Genomic DNA, 12,500 nt, shown 5'->3' on the forward strand with positions numbered 1-12,500 from the left:
TACTTTACGCTTCATAGTCCTCAGCCATGTAGGTCTGGGTCTTCCAACTCTTCTAGTAACATGTGGAGCCCAGCTGAACGTTTTGTGAACCATCTCTATTGACCCCTCACCATGAACCTCTTTTCAATCAGAGATTCTTCATGAACCCTATAAACAGTATGCTGTTGCCTCTAGCATTTGTAAAATAGCGAAAATGTGAAAAATAGTGAAAAAAATAGTTTGTAAAATTGTGAAGAAAAAATTGTTTCCATGGCATAGGTTATTTCCAAATATTCGAAATATGTATGTGAGAAGTTTTGTATTTTTTTAATAAAAGTTATTTATTGATCTTCTGTGAGCTATCTAAAATATTGTCCTTTTTATTTTATCTTTTCGCAATAATATCACATTAATTTATCATATTTTTTTTCATTTTATCACATTGATTAATAAAATCATATTTTTTTCTTGTTATCACATTAATTTATCAAATCATAATATTGTTTTATGTAATCACATTAATTTATCAAATCATAATTTTTATTCTTGTTACATTAATTTACCAAATCATATTTTTTTTTCATGTTATATTAATTTACCAAACCATAATTTTTTCATGGTATCACATTGATTTATAATATAATTTGTCTCTATTATCAATTCATATTTCTTCCATTTCCATATTTACTTTGAATATCTGATAAATTCTTACGTGCCAGTTTTTAAGCCTGAAATATACTGTAAGTATAATCACCTAGCCAAGTTTGGCTACTAATCAATCTAAAATTTGCTTTATTTCATCTAACCAATTAGTTATGGATGGGAAGTTATCTATACGAAGAAAAACGTTTATACAATATAGTAAGGCGAGGCAATTTTGGACACCTTTTTAGAAACCTTTGTACAAAATCTGTATTAATAATTTATGACCAAAAATCAAACATGCTTTCAAAAGAGGGAGGTCTCATCTATAAAAGTAGTTTGTCTCATAATCATCAGAGAATTAGAAATTCCTATATCTCATCCATAAAAAAAATATCTTAGAAGCGAGGCAATTTTGGACAGCGAGGCAATTATGGACACGTCTGTATCTCCGTTAAGCAGCAACGCTCAATTTCCAAATTATGACAATTTGTGGTCACTCTCAATATAAATATACTAGTAAAAAATTATGGACTTACATAAATTTTTGTGTCCGTAATCCAAGATTGTCCAATTTTGCCTCGCCAAGAAAAAAAGTGATGAGTTTGCCTGTCCAATTTTGCCTGACCATGGTTTTGAAAACTGTCCAATTTTGCCTGACCATGGTTTTGAAAACTGTCCAATTTTGCCTTACTATATGAATATGTAAATCAAACTTTGTATTCGAGCACACAAATATACTTTTATGTATAAATATGCATATATGTGATCATAAAAAATCAAAATAAGACATAAGGGGTGCAGTAAAAGGGGTGTCTGCCCAAGGTGACACCCTAAAAGTGAGTGACACCCTGAGAGTTACATTAAAAAAAAAGTTCCTTTCTAGTTCGATGGTCATGATATGAATTTCAAAAAGTTATTTAATGCTGGGGACACTCTTAAAACTGTTGACACTCAGAGGGTGAAACCTTCAAAAAGATTGACCAAACCATGGTAACATCCTCGAGAGGGGTGTCAACCCAAATGCTAGAAATATCTAAAAAAAAAAACTCTACTATATACATTGTTCCTATAATAATTCACATATCCAAATGAAAATTTCAGAAATTGAAATAGAATATATTTTCACTTTTCCTGCTAATTTCCATGTTGATAACTGTCATGTTGCCCTTTTGATATGGTGTTAAATGGATCAACATTAGAGTGAACAGCATGATAGATACATCAAGGAGGGGCAAAGCTGATCCCATAAACAATATTCGTCCTAAGTTGTACCTATCCATTTTATTCTTATCATTGTTACCTCATACTATGAACGAGCCATCAAAGAGATACTTTTACCTACAAAAGAAAGGGATACAATCGAAGATTGAAGAAAAAAAGATGAAATGAAGAAAAATAAAAGGAAAAACACAAAGAGAGATAGAAACATGACAAATCATGGAAAGACAAAGCAACCAAATATCTCTCGATTCTTTAAGGAAAAATGACTGCAAACACTAACGTAAATACAAATAAATCTAAATTGACCAGAGTAATAAATAGTGATAATTGAACTGCTAGGATAGTCCCGATAGTGAATGATAAGGATTTATTTATACCTAAAATAAAAGAAATAAAAAAGAAATTCAAATTATTTTGGAAGATATTAAGGATCGTCCATTATTTCGCATTGGTAGAGCAACAAAAGGGGTTTTTAGAGGAAGAAGGAGGCTAAGTGACTCACCTTGAGCTAGATGCTTGAAGCCACTGCCCACATATCATCATCATCATCTCTTCCCACGCCTATTGACGCAAAGGGCCTTAGTTAGATTTCGCTAGTCGTCTCTATCTTCAGCTTTTAATTCAATACTTCTCCAATCACAATATCCTACTTCATGCTTTATAGTCCTGAGTCTTCCAACTCTTCTAGTGCCTTGTGGAGGCCAGTTTAAAGTTTGGTGAACTAATGTCTCCTAGGGAGAACAAAGAGCATCCCCAAACCATCTCCATCTACCCCTCACCATGATCTCATCCACATGTGGCGCTCGAGTAATCTCTCTTAGTTTCATTTCTAATCCTGTCCTGTCATTTAACACCCGATATTCTTCTGAGGGCTTTGTTCTCAAATCTACAAAATGAGTTTCATTAATATACCATGATTCACAACCATACAGTAACGCCGATCTCACTAAACTGATATATAGCCTGATTATTATATGTAATTTTAGGCGACCTGATTTCCAAATTTGACTTAACCTAGCCATCCTCTGATTTGCTTTTTTCAATCTTTCATTAAACTCAAATTCTAAAGCTCCTATATTGGATATCATAGTTCCTAAATATTTAAATAATTCTACTTCATTAATCCTTTATCCTTCCAAAGATATTTCATCTTCCTTTGCATATTCCGTTCTCATCATCTGTCTTTCTTCTATTTATCTCGAGCCCAACCTCATGTGATTTTTCATGCATTCTGGTAAGCAAGCTTTCCAAGCCCTGTGGTGTTCTGCTAATTAGGACAGCGTCATCAGCATACTCAAGGTCTCCTAATTTTCTGTTACCAATCCAGTCCAATCCTTCTCCACCATCCCCAACCGATCTATGCATTACAAAATCTATGAGGAGGATAAACAACATAGGTAACAACACATTCCCTTAGAGTACTCCACTTTTCACTGGAAACTCGTTTGATAAGACGCCACTAACATTAACTTTGCATTTGTTATGCTTATGAACAGACAATTAAATTTACATATTTGAGAGGAACTCCATAATGTCGCAGGACTCTCCTCAAAATTTGCCAGAGCACATAATCAAAAGCTTTTTTATAGTCCACATATACCATCAAAAGTGGAATTCTATATTCTACATATTGCTGTACCACATGTCTTAAATGAAAATTTGGTCAGTACAACTTCTACCTTTTCTAAATCCTGCTTGTTCATCTCTCAACTTTTCATCAATCTTTCTCTCTAGTCTCTTTAGAATGAGCATTCTATATATTTTCATGACAGCTGATGTAAGTGAGATGCCTCTGTAATGACTGCAAGCAGTCAGATCTTTTTTTGTCATTTTCACCAGCACTCCTAGCTCCCATACATAAGGCTTTGCCTCTTCACACCACATTCTACAAAATAATCTTATAGGTCATCTGGGAGTCACTTCGTTTTCAGGCAATATCATCTCAGCAGTTATTCCTTCGTATCCAGGGGCTTTCCATTTTTTTTATTTTTTTTTTTTAAGAATAGCTTCGACTTCAAACACACCTAATTCATTCATGGGCACATCAAGGTCTTCATCAGTTTCAGGTATATCAACCAAATTATTCCCTTCGTATTTCCTATTCATGACCTCACTAAAGTGTTCAATCCAACGTTACTTTTCTTCATGTTCTTTTGTTATAACAGATCCATCTTTCTTTTTGATGGGTATATGCTTCTTTTTTTCCAGTAGAGATTTCATTAATAATTCCAAGAGCAATTCCTACAACAAAGTCACTCCCTGAATTCATAGTTTTGTCAGCCTCATCTGCTTTCCTGTCTAAATATTCTCTCCAATCATTCCTGATATTTCTTTTGACCTCGCTATCAATACTGAAATACTTGCCATGCTCGCTACCTTGTAATTTTCATTAATTCCTCGAAAATTTTAAGAAATCAATTTCTTTCTTTGTCTTCTTTTTATAGTATCCCTAGTATCATTTGATATCCATGGTTTTCTCCTTGTAACTGCATGTCCCAAAACTTCGTCTCTTAAAGTCTCTTAAGACTGTAAATCGATTCCTACATTCAGTTACAAAGATTTCTGTGCTCATCTTCTAGAAGCTTAGTTGTATCAAACTTAGGTGTTCTATCTACATTTCTTTTGGGTTCTTTCAGTTTTAATATTTGTGTGGCAATGGGAGCTGGTGATCACTACCAATAACTGCACCTCTACAGCTTGTTACATTTCCCAAAGTCCTCCTTCTCTCTTTATCAATGGCTATGTGATCTATTTGATATTTGTAATTGCCACATGGTGAAGTCCTTGTATATTTGTGGATCTCCTTGTGCTGGAAAATTGTACCTCCAGTAACAAGATTGTTTGTTGAACAATTACTTATAAAATATGCCCCATTTTCATTTGTAACTTCGCCAAGAACCTCAACACCCATCACATTTTCTATCCCTTGATTATTCCTTCCAACTTTAGCATTGAAGTCATCAATCACAATTTTCATATCTCTCTAGGTTCTCACCTATTATACTCTGCAGTTCTTCACAGTATTCATCTTTCCTTTCTTCAGGGGAATCATTTGATTTGCCTTGGAAGATGGAATCTTCGGGATCTTGAACTTCCCAGTTTGATTCATGGTTCTAACATTTCAATTACCAATTTTCAATTTTTCTTTAGTTTTTTCAAACCGGGAGTTTCTTAGCAACCCACTACGGCCGGGACTGAGGGCAATTCTTTAATTTTCGCTTTCCATAGAGTGACTAAATCCATAGAGGATTCATAGGCTAAATTCATCAAAGAATAGCCAGTTTCTTAGTGATGCGCAGCGCCTATCTAAATAAGGCAAGTGGCCCCTGCCGGTCCATACTAATTCCAGTAAGATCAACTGCCGGGCATTAGAAGTAGAGGAGTATCCGGAGCACCAAACGGATACATAACTTTTTCAAATTACAGATGGAATTAATGGTCCTTTATTTATTGAACCCATGCCTCAAAGAGAATGTTTAGTGCCATATTTAAAAGAACTGAAGCTGTTTTTTTAGCATTCGGTTGAATTAAATAGACCCGTCATATATTCAAGCATTTAAATCGTCACGTATATGGCTATAGTATATATTGAATTGTTCACCTTTATTTCCAATTTTGTACTTGTCCCTATTTTCTCATTAGCAATAGGTTTGATTATCATTTTCTATGAAAAGAAAACTTTTTCTTTTTTATTTTCTTATAAATCAATATGATTTTCTATTGAAATAAATGATAGAAAATATTTTCAAAGAGCATCATTTATCTATATTTCTAGTTGAAATTATTAAGTATATATATATATATATATATATATATATATATATACACATATATATAGATAGATAGATAGATAGATAGTTTACAAAATCTATTACTTAATAACATAACATTATGAATTGATGTTTTTTTAAATCGAGCGTCCAAAATTGCCTTACCATTTTTCAAGGCGAGGCAAAATTGGACACTAGATATTCCATAGTTTTTCATTAATTTTTTATTCTAAACCTTCCTTTAGCATCATCCACTAATTTGTTTTTCGAAAAAATAATTTCATGTATTATTCCTGAGAAACCCTAAAATGAAGGTGAGGCAATTATTGGACACCCATATTCAACAATTTATGTAGGGGTACTTAATACTTTTTAAAAACCAGACATACTAATATTTATAAAGTAGAAGGTTGGGCAATTTCTAATAGCATTATAGTTTTCGAAAATTATAAATAGTTTCAGAGATATTGTATCTGTCCAATATTTGCCTTACTTGTCCAAAATTGCCTCTGTCCAAAATTGCCTTACACCTACTATATTCTAAATATTTTGCGTTATGATCATACGGAGATCATAAGACATTCAATACAAAGTTAAAGGATCGATATTATGTTTGTGGTGGTCTGTGTGGTAAAGTCCCTGACTGATGAACGCCAGACTGGAGTTCGAGTCCTGCTTATACTCGTTAGTTCCTTTGGTCACTGCAACCTCACCATCCTTGTGAGCTGAGGATGGGGGTTTGGGGGAGCCTATAGGTCTATCTGCTGAGTCATCAGCAGCCATTGCCTGGCCCTCCTTAGTCCAACTTTGGGTGGAGAGGGGGCTTGGGGAGCTGATCATATTTATATATGGGAAGTCTCTAGGGCATTATCCTGCTCGATAGGGCAATGTCACTGTCCCTTGCCCCTGCCATTCATGAAAAGCCTTTAACCTATGTAATTCATATATATTTAGGAGTTATTTTTAACTCTATTATAAACTGTGTGCTATAAATAACTCTTTTATGTTTTCAATTTTTCTAAGTACATCAATGGAGATGTGAGTGGGTTTTAGTTATTTTAAAAAATGGCTTTTTTTTTGGGGGGGGGGTAAAACAAATATCAGGACCTTTAAAAGTATTATCATTATTTGACATATTACAAGATGCTTTCGCTTAGCCGTCTTCAGGTAAAAGGGACCTTTAAAAGTATTTATCATTATTTAACATATTACAAGCTGCTTTCGCTTGGCCGTCTTCAGGGAAAAACTTGGACTCAATATAACAACCTGGGTCTTCTTGAACTTTCAAAAAGACAGTTATGCTTTAAAAACACGATACATTCCCCATTCTTGGAAAGAAAATAGAACATGCCAGTTAGATTTATTGTTCAGAAAAAGATTATTAAAAAACACAATTGTAAAATATATGAAATAAATATTTGACATCAATTCCTTATCATAGAACATGCCATTTAGATATTATTGTTCAGATAAGCGTTATTCAAAAACATAATAGTTGTAAAGTATATGAAACTTATATTTGACACCACCAAAATCTTATAATTCCAGAAGAGATACAGGGGACTTGAAGATCCTGAAGCTGCCAACTTCAATAACAAGGACGAGAAGACTCGTGATGATGCCACTCCCAAGAATAACAAACATACCCTGTAAGGTAGATATATTCAATTCATGTATATTTCATTAAACATCTTTAGATCATAAGTTCTATATTTATCTAATTCTTAAATTGTTGAAAATAAACTACTGTTTGAACGTTAGAATATAACTCATTTTACGCAACAAGTCAACTAGGCCCTATTTATGAAAATTATTTTTCATTTAGAGTACCAATGTGGAATTGTATAAGGTAGAAACTATAGTTGCTGCAGAGATTCCAGGTGAAATAAGCCCCACCCACTGATGATGTCATAGCCAATCATGTTAACATGGGAGACAACGTGATTGGCTATGACGTCATCTGGGGGAGGAGTATATTTCACCCGGAATCTTTGCAGCGACTATACCTCTGCTCACCCAGGCACTATTCAGAGATATAGCAGACTTGATGGCCAATTTCTTCGGGGCATTGAGGCAAACGGAAGTGTTCGGAACAGCTGTTCTCATCCATTGGCCATAGATTCCGCTGTGCGTTATAGCTATCACCCTGCAAAGTAACAACCCCACACATATTTTATATATATATATATATATATATATATATATATATATATACTGCATATATATATATATATATATATATATATATATGTGTGTGTGTGTGTGTGTGTGTGTATTTGTATTTATATATATACAGTATATATATATATATATATATAAATATATATATTTACATATATACTTTCTATATATATATATATGTGTGTGTATATAGACATATATATATATATATATATATATATATATATATATACGCATATAATCATGAGGCCCTTGTTTTCAAACTCAAATAGTTGGGAGTGGGTGGGTCGTTTCTTATCATCATTACTGAATTTCTAAGTAATAGATCGCATAGATATTGTTGATGGGTGCCATGGCGAGTATAGATTGTGACATCTGGTGTTCCTCAGGGTAGTGTTCTTGGCCCATTACTTTTTATACTATATACAAATGACATGTGGTTTCGCCTCGAAAACAAGCTTGTTGCATATGCAGATGATGCTACTCTTTGCATCATTTCCGTCTCATGAATGTAGATCTCGGGTTGCTGAATCCCCTAATAGAGATCTAACTAAAATTAGTGCTTGGTGCAAATTATGGGGTATGAAATTGAATCCTGACAAAACTCAAAGTATGATTGTAAGTAGATCAAGAACAGTGGCTCCTCAACATCCAGATCTCAGGATTGATAACGTTTCTTTAACTCTGCATGAATTTTTTAAAGTTTTAGGTGTAATTCTCGACAGCAAATTTACTTTTTAGAAACTAAATAGGCCTGTGTCTTCTTCAATTGCACAAACATTTGGCTTACTGAGAAAGTCTTTTAAGATTTTCGGTGATCAATCTATTCTGAAGAAGTGTTTTAATTCTTTTATTTAAACTTTTTTAGAGTACACTATTGTTATCCAGTCTGGTCTTCAGCTGCCGATTCTCATATTGATTTGTTGGACAGGAACGTACTGTCTATTAAATTTCTTAATCCTTATCTAGACATTTATCTCTGGCACCGTCGTTCAATTAGTTCGTTATGCATGTTGCATAAGATTTTCCATAATACTGATCATCCTTCACATTCAGATCTAGTATCCTGGTCGTAATACTAGACATGCAGTTAATTCTAATAGTCAGGCCTCCTCTATCATAAGGCTCAGTACAACACAGTATTCTAGAAGTTTTATTCCCACTGTGACCAAGTTGTGGAATGATCTTCCTAATCGGGTAGTTGAATCGGTAGAACTTCAAAAGTTCAAACTTGCAGCAAATGTTTTTATTTTAAACTGGCTGACATAATTCTTTTTATAGTTTTTATATAATAGATCAGTCAGTTTTAATGTTACTGTTTTTAAGATACTTTATTTTATTTGTTCATTACTTCTCATATCGTTTATTTCCTTTCCTCACTGGGCTATTTTTCTCTGTTGGAGCCCTTGGGCTTATAGTATCTTGCTTTTCCAACTAGGGTTGTAGCTTAGCTATTGATAATAATAATAATAATAATAATAATAATAATAATTGACCGCTTCGATTCTCCATATCCTTAATATCCTTAAAATCTTCCGCTCAATTTTACCGTCTCATTCTTCTCTTTCAAATTCTTTTCAACGCTTTCGCCAGTTGCAATTATATATTTCTCTTTACCATCTACATTTGCCTAATACTTTCCTACCTTCACTTCACTTATCCCTCTATTTACTATATTTATTATTGATTATAGTTTTACAACTACATTTGTTAGTCTTTTCATACTTCTCATATCACTACATGCATTAAGAAAATAGTTTGGCGTCATAATACACTCTCATATGTGGTAATCTCAATTGGCAGTGATTATATTTTTTACAATATTATTATAAAGAAAACATAATCACTGCCAACTACGCATTTCTTTTATTCATGTATTTTCAATTATCTCAACATTGCCTCTGTAAATAGCGTGACGATACTCCTCTCTCTCTCTCTCTCTCTCTCTCTCTCTCTCTCTCTCTCTCTCTCTCTCTCTCTCTCTCTCTCTCTCTCTCTCTCTCTCCATAATCTCCATAATTCTATCATCAACTGCTTTTTCCTCTTTAATCGTCACGGATAACCCCGGACCAAGACTAGGCAGGGCAGGCAGTTAATTATATTAGCCAGGCCTTCTCCATCATGAGGCTCAATACTACACAGTATTCTAGAAGTTTTATTCCCGCTGTTACCAAGTTGTGGAATGATCTTCCAAATCGGGTAGTTGAATCAGTAGAACTTCAAAAGTTCAAAGTTGGAGCAAATGTTTTTATGTTGACCAAGCTGACATGAGTCTTTTTTATAGTTTATATATGACATATCTGTTTTTGACATTGTTAATAGTTTATATAGGACATATCTATTTTAACGTTGTTACTGTTTTTAGAATGATTTATTGTTAATTTGTTCTCATTTATTTATTTCCTTATTTCCTTTCCTCACTGGGCTATATTTCCCTATTGGAGCCCTTGGTCTTATAGCACCTTGTTTTTCCAACTAGGGTCCTTGCTTGGTTAGTAATAATAATAATAATAATAATAGTCCTGGCAGTCCGCGGTAATCCTTGATAATCCGTAGTATTACCGGGTTTCGGTGTGTTCTCAGCATTGATTTTAAAATGATGACTGTGAACATAAAACAAATAATAATTACCTTTCACTTATGGACAGAGCAAGCGGGTTGTGTTTCTGCGCCACTAATCCATATATGAAATGGATAAAAGTCTCTTCTGAAAGGTAGTAGTTGCACACTCCTGCAAGTAGATCGTGACGTAGATTAGAATTTTCCATCATTTACAACAGAGAAGAACAATACAATCGTACAGCTTAATGATTACTCTGATGTTTGTAAACGGGATGGGAACTTTTCATAGAACTCGTTGTTTCACGAGGCACTAGAAGAGTTAGAAGACCCAGGCCTACGTGGCTGAGGACTAAGAAGTGTGAAGTAGGAGATGATGAAAGAAGACGCATTGCTTTAAAAGCTCAAGATAGAGACGACTAGTGAAATCTAACCAAGGCCCTTTGCGTCATTATGCGTGGGAGATGATATAGTTATAGTTATAGTTGTATATGATTTGTATACATATGTGTGTTTGTTTACATAATATACTTCCCGGTCTTGGTAAACTGTTCTCCAAAGAGCATCTTGAGTGCAAGATCCTCTATGACGAGAACATGACGGCCTTCCATGACAAGCATCTCCAGCACATCCGTGTACTCAGTGGCTTTGATGTAAGTTATACGACCTTCTTTCCGGGACTCGGCCACGTCCTTGAATACACCTGACACTGCGCTCTGGAACAGAAAGAAAAGTTGTATACACCTGACAATACGCTCTGGAACAAAAAGAAAAGGTGAATACACCTAACACTGTTCTCTGGAACAGAGAGAAAACTTGAATACACCTGACACTGTGCTCTGGAACAGAAAAGAAAGTTGTATACACCTGAAACTGCGCTCTGGAACAGAAAGAAAAGTTGTATACACCTGACAATACGCTCTGGAACAAAAAGAAAAGGTGAATACACCTAACACTGTTCTCTGGAACAGAGAGAAAACTTGAATACACCTGACACTGTGCTCTGGAACAGAAAAGAAAGTTGTATACACCTGAAACTGCGCTCTGGAACAGAAAGAAAAGTTGTATACACCTGACACTGTGCCGTGGAACAAAAAGAAAATGTGAATACACCTGACACTGTGCTCTGAAACAAAAAGGGAAGTTGTATACACCTGACACTGTGCTCTGGAACAAAACGAAAAGGTGAATACACCTAACACTGTGCTCAAAAGTTGTATACACCTGACACTGTGCTCTGGAACAAAAAGAAAAGTTGTATACACCTGGCACTGTGCTCTGGAACGAAAAGAAAAGGTGAATACACCTGACACTGTGCTCTGGAATAAAAAGAAAAGGTGAATACACCTGACACTGTGCTCTGGAACAAAAGGAAAAGGTGAATACACCTGACACTGTGCTCTGGAACAAAAAGAAAAGTTGTATACACCTGGCACTGTGCTCTGGAACGAAAAGAAAAGGTGAATACACCTGACACTGTGCTCTGGAATAAAAATAAAAGGTGAATACACCTGACACTGTGCTCTGGAACAAAAAGAAAAGTTGTATACACCTGGCACTGTGCTCTGGAACGAAAAGAAAAGGTGAATACACCTGACACTGCGCTCTGGAATAGAAAGAAAAGGTGTATACACCTGACACTGCGCTCTAGAACAGAAAGAAAAGGTGAATACACGTAACACTGTGCTCAAAAGTTGTATACACCTGACATTGTGCTCTGGAACAAAAAGAAAAGGTGAATACACCTGTCACTGTACTCTGGAATAAAAAGAAAAGGTGAATACACCTGACACTGTGCTCTGGAATAAAAAGAAAAGGTGAATACACCTGACACTGTGCTCTGGAACAAAAGGAAAAGGTGAATACACCTGACACTGTGCTCTGGAATAAAAAGAAAAGGTGAATACGCCTGACACTGTGCTCTGGAACAAAAGGAAAAGGTGAATACACCTGACACTGTGCTCTGGAACAAAAGGAAAAGGTGAATACACCTGACACTGTGCTCTGGAACAAAAGGAAAAGGTGAATACACCTGACACTGTGCTCTGGAACAAAAGGAAAAGGTGAATACACCTGTCACTGTACTCTGGAATAAAAAGAAAAGGTGAATACACCTGACACTGTGCTCTGGAACAAAAGGAAAAG

General features: G+C 34.9%; 1 protein-coding gene across 1 annotated transcript in view; it reads right to left on the bottom strand.

The window, feature by feature from the left end:
• LOC137629247 (uncharacterized) overlaps positions 1-12,500 on the bottom strand; it is a 122,728-nt gene that overhangs the window by 48,055 nt on the left and 62,173 nt on the right. Inside the window, exon 24 of the mRNA XM_068360510.1 lies at positions 10,957-11,071. Coding sequence (XP_068216611.1) covers positions 10,957-11,071 — 115 coding nt within the window. The remainder of the gene's footprint in view (positions 1-10,956; positions 11,072-12,500) is intronic.

This window comes from Palaemon carinicauda, chromosome 37, assembly GCF_036898095.1.
Source record: "Palaemon carinicauda isolate YSFRI2023 chromosome 37, ASM3689809v2, whole genome shotgun sequence".
Classification (NCBI taxonomy): domain Eukaryota; kingdom Metazoa; phylum Arthropoda; class Malacostraca; order Decapoda; family Palaemonidae; genus Palaemon; species Palaemon carinicauda.